General features: G+C 34.5%; 1 protein-coding gene across 3 annotated transcripts in view; it reads left to right on the top strand.

The window, feature by feature from the left end:
• prmt3 (protein arginine methyltransferase 3) overlaps positions 1 to 16,504 on the top strand; it is a 347,047-nt gene that overhangs the window by 267,012 nt on the left and 63,531 nt on the right. For 2 of the 3 annotated variants that reach the window (XM_039749264.1, XM_039749273.1), the window contains exons 14-15: positions 12,620 to 12,670; positions 12,782 to 12,869. In XM_039749264.1, the coding sequence (XP_039605198.1) occupies positions 12,620 to 12,670; positions 12,782 to 12,869 (139 nt within the window). Of the gene's footprint in view, positions 1 to 12,619; positions 12,671 to 12,781; positions 12,870 to 13,183; positions 13,390 to 16,504 lie in introns of those variants that run through there. The other variant, XM_039749282.1, reaches the window with a different exon arrangement.

Below are 16,504 nucleotides of genomic sequence, written 5' to 3'. Positions count from 1 at the left end.
TATCATTCATATCTTAGGCAATTTTGGGCTAGACAAATTTGAATGTATTGTTTTCAGAAATATTGCAGGATGGACCAAGTGCTATAAATGTCTATGTTAGGATAACTGTTTGAAAGAAAGAGTATGTGTTCAAGGGGTGAAATAGTACAAACAACAATTAAAATAAGAAAAATAAACAAATGTCTGTTGACAATACTCTAGTTACATTGCTGCAGTGTTTACCTTGACATACATTTCTAAAACAGCACCTCTTATACACACAGTAAACCCCTCTACTAAACATAGACAAAAAAATGCCTGAAATATTTTGTGTTACACATTTTGATTCTGTTTGGCCTTTTTTACATGTTTTCAATAATAAACAGAATTATCATCAGTACATTTTGCTTGTGTTTTTAAATACACCTTTTTATCAAATTATAAATGCCATTGTTGTTTCAAAAATATAAAATGATTGTATGCAGTATTTACTGATAACTTGGACTAACTTTTATGCATGTAGTTTTGTTTCTCCCTCGGTTATAAATTGTTTTATTGTCCTGGCCTAAATTCCGCAAATTTGACTTCATATTTGCATGCATTAGGAACTCATTTATTGTAATTACCATCTTTGTTCAAAATAGAACCTCAGTTTTGTCCATTAAGCTGAGTTGTTTTGTATTTGTCAGTATCTTGTTTAATTTATTCGTTGCTCCAAAGTCCTATTTGTACTGACAGTATATTTTGGTGAACAAAAGGCTGAATTGCTGTTGCTGAAGGAATGCTTCCTAAGCAATACAGAGTGGTATTGAAAAAAAGAATCCCAGCTTCTGTTATTTATCATTGAAGTCAGTCATCATTTTCAATTTTACAGCCTGTGTTATTTCACAGACTAGAGTTTAAATGACTACTCCTCTCAGACACTAGAGTCCATTACTATCTCCTCTCTAGGGAGTAGTTAAGTTTCTAGTGGCAGTGTGCAGATTTGAATGAATTGTGTTAAGCGAGGCATTCATGCCTTTGGCTTTCACCTCCCCAAAAGAGTTTAAATGTTAAGGAAAAATTGCCCTTTGACCCTAACTGAATGCATGGACCAAACATAGCTGGATTTAAGTGGCTTCAGACTAAGGAATTATGCATCTTTTCCTTATGTGAAGAAAGTGTAACCACTTACTGTACAAAAGAGTAGCATATCACATAAACAAGCAGTAACTCTATTTAAAAAGGTTGATTTAAGCAACACTTGTACTTTTTGTAACAGAAAAGTGAAATATAACTAGTGTGAACTCAAGTGTCTTACTAAGCAACTCTGACCACAATTCAGAAAATGCCCTAAAAATGTACAATTGGAAAAGGCAACTGAAAAATGCAGTGTTAAGAAGTTATTTGGTAGTGGCTGTGCCAGTACCGAACTCATTGAATAGAGGGAAAAACAAACAAATTTACAAGAAATATTGAGACGGAATGAAAAGCAAAAACTGTTTTATTTTATTATTTAGACTTAATCATTTAGTTTTTCTTTCTATTTCAATTGACAAAGCAATCAGTTTAAATATCACAACACTCTGGGTAATTCTCTTACAGGGGTAGACTCACTTCCACATCATATTTCATTTACAAGTCCACACATATTGGAATTACCTTTAAGACACTAATACACAGATAGAAAGTCACATTTAACATTTTATTTCACATACATGTTTTGTGTTTAATGTTTATGTTTTCGTAATTTTTAATTTCTGTAAACCACTTTTCTGTAAATTCATACCAAAAGAAGAATTTTATTTGTTATACTGGATCAACTGGTGTATTGCCCACTACTAGCCCAGTTCTAATTCTAATACTTTTCTGCATGGTTTATGATTATGGGAATTTCAAACACCATAATTTGTTAAAATCTGATTGTCTATATGGAGGCAAACTCAGCAGGCTGCATCATGTGCATCATGTATTTGTAACTATTTATAGATTTTTTTTTTCATTTGTTTAAATAATTATGTAGCGCTTTCCTTGGAAGTTAGAAGGTGACACAAAAGAAAGGTCCAGTAAACAAAACAGCTGTGCAGGTACGAGTATACAAGGCATGCGTGAGGGTCACAGAGCCTCTGGACAGAAGGAGACATTCTGGCTTTAAATATGCTGCTGCAAAGGAAGTGAATAATTTAGCAATAGCTGATTGAATGAGTGTTAGAGGGCCCAGTAGTAGAGAGCCAGAAAAGGATTGAAATTTGGGTTTCTGTGGACATATATGAACAAGCAAGCGAACGTGAGTTTGTGGATAATTAGAGTTCCTTCCTGATTGATGCACATAGAGTACCCTGCTTGAAGTTGTGCAAGATCATTGGAAGGGGCTGGAGAGGTGGCAACGGGAATTAAAGGACAAAATCCTGCAGTCATGTAAAACAGGAAAATATACGCTACTGGTCCTCTTTTTGCCTCAAATCTATTGCCATGAATAGTAGCTCAGATCCCTTCTGAACAAATGGTAAGAGCGAAGGGGAGTGCACAGTATCTGCTAACTATCCCCAAGTAATGAGAGAGTGTAGGTAATCTAGGGAGCAGAAATTTTTCTTTTAATCATTCTTTGGTTTTTATTAAAGCAGCCTCACAAAGAAAGAGGGAAAACCAATTTGAGTTATTGTTGTTTTCACTGTTAATTTTGTGTTTTCCTAATTTTATAGATTTTTTAACAGCATGGAATGTACGATTTAAGAGACTTGAAAGTTCATTTTCATGAAACTTAAATTATAAATATTTTTTCTATCACTTTTTAATAGAGAACTGTCATTGTTTTTTTTTTTTTACCACCTACAATTTTTTTCTGTGTGTTTGTCTCTCACCCTGGTTTAATCTCAGTTATGAACTACAAGATGCCCCATAATAAGATTGGATAAAGTGATGTGGGATGCATGAGGCATCAGAGAATTGTACCTCTTATATAGTATAAAGATTGAAAAAAGATTGGATTTCGGGCACTTGCATAATACCCTTTTCAGTTTTTCTTAACACAGAAATGTACACTGAAGTTGTGCAAGATTTTTAACTTCTTGAGAAATAATTTGTAAGTATATATTCCAAAAAAACTATAGTATCGGAGAATTAAAGACACTGTAATTAGTGCAACTAATTCACTGGTGCACAAACTCCAATTCAGTGTGTTTATTTATCCAGCTCCCTACTATAATCTGGCATTCATTCATGCAGAGTTGTCTGTTGACTCTAAATTGATCCAGTATTTAGGAATGTTTAACTGTTCCGTATCATACCCTTTATGGTTAATTCATTCTTTCTGTTCATTGTTGCCTGGATTGACTACCCTTCTAATGGTAAGTGTTTTTAGAAAAGGGGATTACTCGTACATTCCATGCTAAGTTAAAAAAATCCATAAGATTAGGAAATTTAATTTAAATTTAACAGCGAAAACAACAATAACTCTACTTATTTCTTACAAATAAGGAGGTCTGGTGTAGCGGTTAAGGCTTTGGACTTCAAACTCTGAGGCTGTGGGTTTAACTCCTGCTACTGACAATGTGTGACCATGAGCAAGTCACTTGACCTACATGTACTCCACTTGGAAAACCAAAAAGAAATGTAACCAATTGTATCATAAATGTTGAAAGTTGCCTTGGATGAATGCTTGAGGCAAATAAATGTAAATGTAAAAATTATATATATAATTCTACAACCATAGAAACCTTACTGTTTCCCCACTGCACTGTAATTGTCTTTTCTAGCTTTTTCATATGTCAGGATTTCTGTGTTGCCTGTTCTGTGGAAGGTATTAAATACATTTGTGGCTCACTTCCAGTGATTTTAGATTCATTGTTAATTATTGTGTTAATATTTTAAGCTTATGGAGTAAATTAGAACATTAGAGCAATTATGTTGAGAACAGCCTAATAAGCTTGTCCATCCTATTCACCTAGATTGCCCAAAGTAACATAAAGACAAGATTTGAAGGTCTCCAAAGTACTACTCTCCACCGGTAATTTATTCCTTGTCTCTATGGCTGTTTGTGTGACCATGTTCCTATATTTTAGTTGCAGAATTTATTTTTAAGTAAAAGCGGAGAGGTCCACAGTACTAATACCTTTCATATATTTAAACACTTTGATCATGTCATCTCTTAATCTCCATTTTCTTAAGCTGGAAAGGTTTTAAGTGTGTCACTCTCTCCTCATAGCTCATACATTTTAGCCCCAGAATTAGTCTAGTCACTCTTGTCTGGACTTTCTCTAGCAATGCTATGTGTTACAGACCAAAACTGTACACAGTACTCCAGGTGAGGTCTCACAAGTGCATTATAACTTAAGCATAACATCCTTTGACTTGTACAATAATATTTATTTACCCAACATCTTATTAGCTATCCTAATCGCTTCTATATGCTGTCTTGATATAGATAACGATGTGTCCACTATGACTTCTAGATCCATCTGTGTACCTAGACACTGTGCCTTGAATTCCCATTTCTTAGTATAATTACTAACCTTTCATGTGGTACCTTATAAAAAGCCTTATGAAAGTTAAGATAAATAGTATCATATTCACTTCTCTTTCTATAAGCTTGTGTTGCTTCCTCATGAAATTCTAGCATACTAGTAAAACATTGCCTTCCCCATCTTAACCATTGCTGATGATTTGCTAAAGCACCTTTTTCTTAAGAATTGTTTTCATTAATTTACCTGTGATGCACATTAAGCTTACTGGAAGAGAGTTACCTGGATTAGCCTGATCACCTATTTTAAGCAACAGAATACTCTAGTGTTTAAGAATCTCCCCAGTGTGCAGAGATTTTTGAAAAACACATATTAAGGGTTTATTTTTGTACACACTGAATTCCTTAAACATGTGAGGACATGTGATCTGGACTTATGATTTGTTACATTTCAGGCTACTTAATCTAAACTTGCACTTTTCCTTGTTTTCCGAAGCACCTTCTTCGTAGCTCTTGTAAATTTTGGAAGGTTATGGACTCCTTAACACATATAAACTGCAGTAAAATGCAAGTTCAAAGCATTTGGTGTTTTACTGTCTTTATATTGTAACTCAGTTTCACTATCTCTAATTCTTCACTTTTTGTTTGACTGTTCGTTTACTACTAAAATATTGAAAAGAATTTCTTTGCATCATCTTTTGCTTTTTTTTTTAATAAGAATCTGATAATCAGATGCTAAAGGTATTTTTATTGCACAGATATTAGACAGTTTCTCTCCACATGAAGAACCATAGACACATGGAATAAATAACTAAGTAGTGTGATAGAGAGTGGAACTTTAGGGACCTTCGAATCTCAACTCAAGATTATTTTTGGCAATCTAGGTGAATAGAATCTGTGAGCTTGTTGGACTGAATGTCCGGTTCTTGTCAGAATTGTTCTAATGATTTACTCATAGACACTAACATTACCCAGTATAGATGAGTCTTGCAAATATTTAGCCATAATCATGCAATTCTTTATTACCTATTGCAATGAATTATTAAGGACAACCATTACTGAGAGGCAAATGGTTTTGCATTTTCTTCAATGGTACTTGGGTCTACCTTGTTCTGGAAGCCACATTGTTTATAATGTATATATATATATATATACACCTTTTTGTATCAAAGATTTGTTTTGATTTGAGGTATAATCTGTTTACTTCTGTACAACCTTTGTTACAGGATTAGACTGAAGGTGACATGGTTGTGGTTGTTTTGCTTAGGTTATGTACTTACAAACTTTTGTATGTCTTCAAGCTGAGAAATACTATTTGTTTAATCAAACTTTGTTCTTGGATCGGCATGGTAGTAATCACTGTTGCCTTTCTGATCCAGTGGCTCGATATCAACATTTGTTTGTTGTCTGTGTGGAGTTGCATGTCAAGCCCAGTTTTCTTCCCACATCAATGAAAATGTGCTTTTCAGATTGATTGCAAACTGTCTCTTTATTAATGTGTGTGCTTAAATGGCCCATGCAACGGAATGGCATCCTTTCCAGCAACGGTGCCTTGCAGGCCAGGTCTTTATTCAAAGCAAATTATGTGACTCTATAACTGCTTTTCTGATACAGCTACACTGGTGACCTGTCTTTTTCAAAATTCTGCTACTGATGTGAAACATTTTTCCTAACATTCCAGAATAGCTGGTTATGCTGCTTCCACAGAACAAACCTGTTAGACAGATGAAATCTTCAGACTCTTGCTCTCTAAAATTATGTTCCTAAATCAGAATGGGAGACTTCTTGATGGTCAAGCCCAGACTTCAGTTGATATGGTCCTTCTCATTTTTTAATTCCTGGGCCTTTATTTTAAGTATGGCATGTCTATTGCATTGACCTCATCAGTACTGATTGAATCATATAACACAGTATACTTATTCATGCTGCCAGCTTTTGAAGGAATCTGCCGTTAGTTTATAAATAAATCCAGTATTCTTTTTTTTAACTTCACCTTTTCTTTCAGTCTATATCCTTATTAGATTTTTCTTTGTATTGTTATGTTGTAACTGTGTTTCTTTTTGATCCGTCAGTCAGTGTTGCATTTGTTGGCATTTTTAAGTAAACAGTTTTTTTTTATTTGTTTTATTACTGGTCTGGATTATAGTTTGATTGGGTAAATGTTAGATCAGTATTTTTATTGAAATTAATACAGGAATATTAGATGCCTTAAGAGATTCACATTTTTTCCTATTAATTCTAACTATATCATTTACAGTTTTTCATGTAGCATATGATTTTCAGTTTTTATATTAAATTCACTTTGGTTACAATAAAAAAGTGTAATATAAATTATTGCAACCTCATCTCATCTCTTTTTGCTTGAATATCTGTAAATAGCATACTAATAAAATATGTGCTGTAGCTTGGTTTGGTTATATTTTTGTCTGAACATTTAATCTGTGGTTATTTGTTAAACTACTTCCAAATAATCATTACATTGCAATGACTAATAAGAAATGTACTACATATACTCTTACAGCTGAGTCGAGCCTTGAACATCTTCAAATACTTTTACCCGTAATTGTAGGTTTAAGTCTGTTTACTAGCTGTGCACAATCATTTATTTCAGTATTCATTGATTTAGCAAAGCAGCTTTTAATGCATACAGGATTAATTTTGTAACTGATGATGCTAGATTTAGGAAATCATTCATAAGTTTGATAATTTAATCTAGACTCAAATTATAGATCTAGTAAATATTCTGTAACAATGAACATGAATCATTAAAATTCATAATTCGAGTCGGTTGACATGTTTTTCAATTTTGCTCGTCACGGCCTTTTCATTCTCACCTGTCTATATCAATAAAAACTGATTTGTACTTCTATTTCTGCTGCAAGATGAACATGCAATACTGACACAGTAATTATGAAATACAACCCCTGTGGAGCATGCTCTGCTGTGCTAATATATAAGTCCCCAATTTGCTGACTGCAGTCATTCTGCACAGTGCAAATAATATCGTTTTGCAGTCCTGAAATAAATGCATGCAGCCATTTCCAATATGCAGTATATTTTAAAAATGTATATAATTTCTTCAAAAATTGTTAAAAGTAGTAATCTTTTCAATGTGTTTATTCCTATAAACTATATATTCAATTATTTTGATGAATGGATTTTATATAAAAATTGTTTTAAAATATATTTTAGGGATCTTTGGAATTAAATAATGTACTAAATACATTGATTGTTCCAAACTAGGAAAACTTTCTAAGCAATTTTTTATTATAAATGAATCTTTTAAAATTGCTTGTAAGGTGTACAGAATACATTATAATAGAATGGGGGTCTTTGTAGCCAGTCTCCACTACAAAAATAATTCCGAAGAAGTCAAACATATTTTAAAGGTCGATTTATACCTAAAACACACAAAATACATTGTAAACAAAGGAAAACAATGTCCCTTTTGTCTCTTTCAGCCTTCCTAAACAATTGTTGATCTCTATATATCCTGTGCAATATGTCAACTTATTACTTCCCTCATAAGTACCACAAAACACTTCCTGTCTCCCTCTACCTTCCTCTCTGCTTCTTTCTCCCTTTTTGACTTCTTTCACATATCAGTGGGCCTTTGCCCCATCTATCCTGACATACTCAATGTGCTCAGTATCATTGTGGCACAATGTGAGCTCTCCTTCATGGTAGTTTTAAACACTTTCTTGGTGTCATTTCTGGTTAAGAACCGAAATTGCTTCTATGGCCAGACGTGGCCCAGGCAGCAGGCTAAATTTCATTAAGCTTTTGATTCACACCTGAGCTTTCAGATGCAGGTCTTCTCCTATCCATTGTGTCCTTTTTTGAATTTTGACTATTTAACAACTTTTTTACTGTGCATTATTTTTGTCTTATTTAAATGCACAGAACAATGTTAAACAATTTTTTTATTTAATTTTATTACCTTTAATATCAAGGAACATATTTTAAATCTGTCTTTTGGTTTATGATGTTTTTAAACAAGAACAAGAAGTTATTCTCATGTTGAAAAAGATTAATTCTAATCTATTTTAGACTAAATTACATCAGGTCAGGTCAGGAAGCATGCACTGGTACAGCACATTTTTGTACTTACCAAATGATGAAACAGCTCAGGATCCTGGTTGGCAGCCACCCAGGCCAACATGCAGTCCAGTCCCATCTACCTACCACAGCCAGGTGTTATGTGGGTGTCCCCTTGGCCTGGTCCTTCCACTCCGGTCATCAGCAATGACGATCCTGTGAGCTGGATCACCCTTGGAGAATTGCGCCACATAGCCGTAGTGCCATAACTGACTCATCTGACAAAAAGTCAAACCAGCGGTACCCAGGGATTCTCTGAAGAGACACGAAGGAGTCCAGTCTTCTTCTCAGGTCACTGGATAGCATTCATGTCTCACAACCATATAGAAAAACAGGAGGCATCAGGACTCAAGACTTGAACCTTCATCCTTTTGAAGAGATATCAGGAGCCACACATTCCTGGTTTTTATCCATTACACTCGCCAGCCCAGTCACTCAGACTCCTCACTCAGTCTCTCGAATAGCCCCAATTAAGAACCTCCATTGACACTGCAAAGATTATAGCATCTTCTTCAAAGTCAAAATCAATGAATATTTCTTCACCAACAGATGCCCCTCAGCTGCTGGACCCCACGACTCTGCCCAAAACCCAGTCCATGCAAGCCCTGGATAGAGTAGGAGCAAGAACACATCCAGCACTCACAGTACCAGCTTACAAGCAGGCCATGATATCCAGCAACTTCTTGGGTATCTTGCGATATTGCATGGTGTTCCACAGGGCAGCTCGATCAACTGAGTCAAACACTTTTGGAAAGCCTTTTATTGTAAATTACATCACTGGAGCTGTTTAGTTAAATCATTTACATGTCTATGCCACAAATGTTTAATTTCTTGTTTTAAACAGCCATATCATTATACAATATTGATGTGCGCTGTATATAGGTCATGTTAATTGTCACTTTTAAATGGTTCAAGTTTCTGAATTGTTTGTGTCAGTATGAGTAAGCCTTCCATTATATGAGGTACTATTGGTATAGGTTCCAGGACCACCCAATTCTGAACTGGACAGGTGGTTTGGAATATAGTTGGACACTATCTTAAAATGAATAAGGAGATTTCCTTTTGGGTGACAGAGGATGGCAGTACATTTTATAAACCCATAATGTTAATGATGGACTTAGTTATTAACATGTTGTTCTACTGCCTAAGTAAAAGGAAATCTTAAACACTAAGTTAATAATCAGAGCTGATGCCAAAACTCGAATATCTACTCATGTTTATGATGAGATGTTTAATACAACTTTTGTCTGTGTGTTCTACACTTTATTTTCACTATTAAATGCCATCTCCAAAGTAGCCATCAACGTCCATTAGTAACAATAAAGCACAGCATATGAATAAAAAAAATCAGTGAGTTGAAAGTAATATAAATAAAACTCTGAGAACCTTTTAGTTTTAACATTTTTGGAGTTACTATATTAATTTCTACAACACTGTTTTGTATCATATTTTCAAAGAGGAAAGATTTCCATGTAAATTAAATTTACACAGTATTTGAAATGTTGTTATTTATTTTAGCAATTAATATAAAATGTCTGATTTTAAGAACTATCACTAGCATACAGAAGCATCTTGTTTTATGTTTTTATATTTTTATGATATTCTAGAAATACCCAAAAGGTGTTTCTTTTGTTATCCTATTCCTTTTTAAAATAAATATATTTTAAAGCAGATACTTCATTTTGAGCAAACTGACCCACAATCCAAAGACATGCAGGTTAGGTGGACTGGCGATTCTAAATTGGCCCTAGTGTGTGCTTGGTGTTTGTGTGTGTCCTGCGGTGGGTTGGCACCCTGCCCAGGATTGGTTCCTGCCTTGTGCCCTGTGTTGGCTGGGATTGGCTCCAGCAGACCCCCGTGACCCTGTATTTGGATTCAGCGGGTTAGAAAATGGATGGATGGATTTTGTATACTGTGTTACTGACTACTCTCTCTAGTCCATACGCCTCCCTTTGCTAGGAGCAGCCTATTAGTCTTATTCTAAACTGAATTTTCTTGATTGGTATGTAGGACTGAAGATGGTGCTTTTTTCTTTTGTTTAACAGGAATATAATTTTTGGGTCCTTGCTTGTATGTTTGTGTTTCTGGTTTTCCTGATTTTGACTCATTGTTATATTTTGGTTTTACTCCTCTGTTTGGTCCAGTTTTATGCGTTGTACCTTGATTCACCTATTTAACCTCATCATTTTGTTCTGTGAGCTTTTCACTTCAATGGAGTTGACTGCCAATACCTTATCTCCTACTTAGGTTCACTTAAGCCATATACTTTTCACAAGGTGAATAATGGGTGTTGATGAGAAGACAAGAATTCTTTGGAAAGTTTTATTTGCACTTCTCCTTGTTTATTGTTAAACTTTAAAAGAATCTATAAAAAATGTAGAAAATTAAGGAATTAATGCTAAAGGTCAATTGGATTAAAAAAAAACTTAATAAAATGTACAGTACATGTTCCTTAATTTCTTACAACAGTAAAACACACATGGTATATACTTCTTGGAGTTTATGTTGCAGTGTTTCTGGTATGTTGTTTCTATATCTGCAGACACTATTTCACCGTCCTCTTCAAAACAAAAAGTGTATTTTTTAATAGAGCTATGTAGAAAATAATACATTTCAAAAATGTAATAATTTCAAAGACTCTATTTAACAAATCTTTAATCTTGGTTAATTATGATTCAATATTTCACTATTAGTACTATTTATAATAATTGGCTTTATTATCATTTCATTTGTTTTGCTTTGTTTTTTACATCTATTCACATGTTATGTATTTAGATGTAATAGTCATTCTTGTAACAGTTGGTCTCCACCTGTGGTTATCATTTCTTAAATTCATTATGAAATGTAGCCTTTTAGACCAACCCTTAAAAATATCAGAGCTTTTTCTTTTGAAAGTTACATCATGATGTTTAATCAGTCAACACTAAAATTTGCATTGTCAGAAAGGGTTTTTTTGTTGTATTTCTGAGTATTAGCATTAAAAGCTATTAGTTACACATCACTGAATGTACAAGCACATGTGCAAAAGTAGTGGGAGTCCCATTCTTATTGAATAAAACATGAATATACTGTATAACTAGATTTTTAACAGATTCTAATAGCTTTTTATTTTTTACTTGCTTGATACTAAATAGTACATTTACTATTCATTATATTTTTAACTTTAACTAGAAAGTAAATTGTATAGTATAAACGTATATAATAGTAATAATATACATGAATTTAAACTCTGAAGAATAATGTTCAATTTTTTAAAAGTTATTAGACCTTGACAACTGCTGTATTAGTAAGTTACAAGCGTCCAGTTTCCTAACTTAAAAAAATATACATACAATAGGATACTAAAAATTAAATTAGTAAAAACCAACATTTCCATTTGGAAGGCTTAGGTCTCTAAAGTAATTTGTAATACTTTATTTTCATTATTTTGTTATGCTATTGCTATATTTTAGAAGTGCTTTCTATTTTAAATATCATTTTTTTAGGTACCTATGTTTTTAATGCCTTGTCCGTTTATTGTCTGTTTAGAGTTTACACATTCGCCACATATTTACAAGGATTTTTGACACCTTTTAAAACTGAGCATTGGTTATTTTTAAATTGTCTCAGCATTAATGAGTGTGAATGCACCCTGTGTGGGAATGCTGTCCTATCTAGGATTGGCTTCTGCGCATATACTTCTAGTTTAAGCACATATTATTCATGGCCCTGTGTTTAAATAAGCTTTTCAGAAAGTGAATAGATTTGTTTCTTTGATTACAAGTGTCCAATAATAACAAGAAATAAAGTTCCATGATAAGCTTGGCTTACATTTTTATTCAAAGTGCAATACTGCATAATCTCTCTTATTAGGAGTTTTTACATTTAATTTGCAAAAAATTTGAAGTAATCTTTCATTTGTTAATATGCATCCAGTTATTTTATTTCAAAAAAGTAGAAACCACAGCCAAAACTGAATTTGCTTTGCTGTCACGCTTTCAGATTACTAAATGTTTTTCATTGTTGAGGCACAGTTTCTTAAAAATAGTTGTTACTGTTGATTTAGTAATATGTTTAGTATGATGAAAGTTTTTATTCACTTATATACTGCTATCTATTTTGTAGGCAATTGTTGGATATTTTGACATATTCTTTGAAAAGAACTGCATGAGCAAGGTTTGTGCAACATTGTTTCCCTTATTTTCATTAATTTAGTTTGTTTTTCATTTTTTTATCTTGATACAGTACTGACTATTCTGTACATTTTTCCGTTTCTTTGTTTTGCAGGTAATGTTTTCCACTGGCCCCCAGAACCCTCAAACTCACTGGAAACAAACTGTTTTCTATTTGGAGCACCCTATTGAAGTAAAACAAGGTATGTTTTAAAATAGAACACAGATCTCATTTAATTTCAATATATCTTCATAGAATAATTTGGATAAATGCATTTGGAAGTTATGCAAAATATTTCCTGTAAAGCAATGTGGAAAAATCAAACATATTTGCTGTTACTACAGACAAAAATCTACTGCAGAACTGGTTAAAATAATCACAAAAATGTTTTAAATCTTGGCCGTATGAATGTATATTTGTTAGTCTATGAACTATTTAGAAATAATAGTTTAAAAACAGTCTATAGCACTAAGATTACTGCATTTATTGAATTCTTTGTGATTTGTTTATTTCCAGTAATATTTGGAATATTGTAGCATCCCGGCCAGGATGAAGCTCAGAGGGAAGTGACTATTGGGTCAAGTGGGGAGGGTGGAGAAAGTCATGGAGGACTGACATCAAGGATTTGATTGAGAGTAAAGGGAAGAAAAGGGGCCACACTCTGAACAAAGGGGTGGAGAACAGAGGCAGAGATTTCTAGATGGTTCAAGGAACAGCTAAGAAGGTGCAGAAGGAGAAAGACGGGAGTTCAGCAGGAACCGGAGGCTTTTATTTGGTTCATTGACGGTGTTCATTTTTATGACTGTTTTAACACGTTTTCATTTCATCTAACACAAAAGGTTCCAACTAACCTTTTAGTTTTTTTTTTTGTTTTTTTTTTGCTTAATGGGGATATGATATATACCAAAACCAGTTATAACCCTCTTACCATTAACCTCTTATCTGTCTCACTGTCCATAATACACCAAGCGTATTCAAGCCTAAGGGCCTCCAATGGCAAGCTGCTTGCTCACTACTGTAGAGCTGCATGGCATTTCCAAATTTTTACTTAAATCTAGTTTACCATAAATAGAGGGATTCATCCAAACATCCACAAGGAACCATAGCTAGACAAGGAATAGATAATCTAGCCTCTTGGCTTGGTAGCAATATTTAGACCAGGGGTGTCTGATTCCAATCCTGGTTGGCCGTGGTGACTGCAGGTTTTCATTCCTGCCACCTTAATCAGTGACCAATTTCTGCTGCAAATTGATGACTTCTTCCTTAATTTTAATTGCCTTGTTTTTAAGATTTAGTCCCTAAATTGCTTCTTTTTTCCTTAAACGCCAGTCAAACAAAAATGTAATGTGAAGCAAGCCAACAGAAGGCCAGCTAAGACAGGGCCACAAACTCCAACCAATTTCACTTCAACCAGTTTCTTAACTAGAAGCTGTTCACTGCTGTTCATTAAACCCATTATTTAATTTCATGGCTTGTTGGTGCTCTTATTCTACCACGGTAGACAATTCAAAAACTGTTGATTTTTTTCCTATGAACACTGTGAAAATATTTTTTGTACCTAAGCAGATTAACAGTTAACAAATAAAATGTAATTAAAAAATAAAAGGAACAATTAAGGGGTCTGAGTCTTCAATAGCAAGTCAGTTAAAATTAAGGCAGAAGAAGACCAGGAGAAACTGGTCACTAATTAAGAAAATGGTTAGAATGAAAATTTGCAGTCACTACTGCCATCTAGGATCAGAGATGGACATTCCTGATTTAGACAACAGCATTGACTTTTAAGCTTGTTTTTACTTGTAAATATTTGTTTTCCATTAAAACCAATAACAGAAGATATATAGAAGTGGTACTTTAAACCTTCATTCAGTACTAGCAGAAGAACTAAAATGCTAATGACCATTCCGCTCCCAGATTGCTTTTTTTTTCTACAGGTTATGTGTACCCAAGCAAAGTGAGGCTATAGCGAGAGACAGAGAGATTAAGCTTTGACAGTTTTAAAAAAGCAGCCACTCACCCAAACAGGATATACTAAGTACGCAGAAGTATATAATAATTTAAAAAAAATATATAAAGCCCTCTATTTTCCCCAAATTTACTGCACTTATGCTCAGTTTGACGAGATCTCAGACAAGAAGCAAAAGGCTTCTCACCTTAACTGTTTAAGGTATAGTATCTTCTATACAACATCTAACCTTTGTTGCAGGTATCTGTATGCTTATCCAAATGCAGTATATGTAGGAGATTACAGTTTTTTTGTTTACATCACACCATAGACAATGCATATTATCATCCTTTTCATTTGATTCTCTGGAGAACTTTCATTTATCCAGGTTTTGAGTTCATGTTGAATTTTTTTATTAGCTCATTCTTCAGTAAGTATTTGGATTTTTTTTAGAACATTAGAAACATTGTGATGAGAACAGACCATTCTGCCTACCTAGCCTGTCCATCCTATTAATTTAGAGTTTCCAAATTAACAAATTTGAAGGTCAATAAAGTACCGCTCTCCACCACATTACTTTTGTCTGTAGTTATTTGCTTGAAAAGGACTTTTTGACATTTGTGCAAAATGTGCCCTTCTTTCCAACCAGGAGATGTACTGTACTAATTAATTTCATAAGTTTTTATTCTCCATGTTCATCTCTTTCAGTCTCTCCTCACGCTTATACCCTGCAATCCCAGAATCCGCCCAGTCCATCTTCTCTGGACTTTCTGTAACACTGTAATTTCATTTTTTGTAATATGGAAACCAAAACTGAACACAGTATGCCAGATAAGGCCTAACTAGAGCGTTATACAGTATACCTTAAGCATAACCTTCATTGACTTATACTCCACACATCTATATATATCTATACTAATAAAAGGCAAAGCCCTCACTGACTGATTCACTCACTCACTCACTCACTCACTCATCACTAATTCTCCAACTTCCCGTGTAGGTAGAAGGCTGAAATTTGGCAGGCTCATTCCTAACAGCTTACTTACAAAAGTTGGGCAGGTTTCATTTCGAAATTCTATGCGTAATGGTCATAACTAGAAGCTATTTTTCTACATATACTGTAATGGAGTTGAGCTCGAAAGCCGTGGGGGGGCGGAGTTTCGTGTGACATCATCACGTGAACTGACTGTCAACACAGTACGTAGAAAACCAGGAAGAGCTCTAAAAAGCGCTGAAGAAAACATGCATTATATAATTCAGAAGGCAGCGAAACAATAAGAAGCGAGCTAGTGACATATACAACCGTATTTATGAGTGCTGCTACTTCGGAAACAAAGCACAGTGTAAACCTAAAGTTTAAATTAAGTTCATAGACAAGCTGCCGCTGGCGTTTGTCATGCCCACGGGTAATGCGGGATACAAGTTTAATGAGAGGAGAGTTTTGATCACTTTGTAACTAAGTTAAAATTGCAGGTGAGGGGCTGTGCTTATGCAAATTCCGAGAGACTGTGTTTGTGGAGGATTGACAGTTAAGGCGGGTGGGGGAGTCACGTCATCATCTCCCCTCCCATTCACCTCATTTCGCTCTGAGCTGCGCTCCGCAGCTAACGCAGTGTTACGACTTTGTGACGCTGCCACCAAATACTCACAGAAAAATCCACAAGTTAATACACACGCTGTGTCTAGAGTTTCTCTACTTAACAGATTTAGATCTTTTATTTCTATAATTTGCTTGAACATTCCGGTTGATTTTGCAGCTTCTCTCATTGCGCTAAGAATCATAGTTCACTTGCAGGAGCGATATATTCACACAAATCTGAGACAGACGCTGCGGGCCGAGGGGAGGGGGAAGAGTGATGTCAGGAATAGAGAGCTGGGTGGGCACCTACTCACTG

The sequence above is a fragment of the Polypterus senegalus genome, chromosome 1 (assembly GCF_016835505.1).
Source record: "Polypterus senegalus isolate Bchr_013 chromosome 1, ASM1683550v1, whole genome shotgun sequence".
NCBI classification, from domain to species: domain Eukaryota; kingdom Metazoa; phylum Chordata; class Cladistia; order Polypteriformes; family Polypteridae; genus Polypterus; species Polypterus senegalus.
Note: the sequence above shows the minus strand (reverse complement) of the source record. Positions and strands in the feature narration are given on the sequence as shown.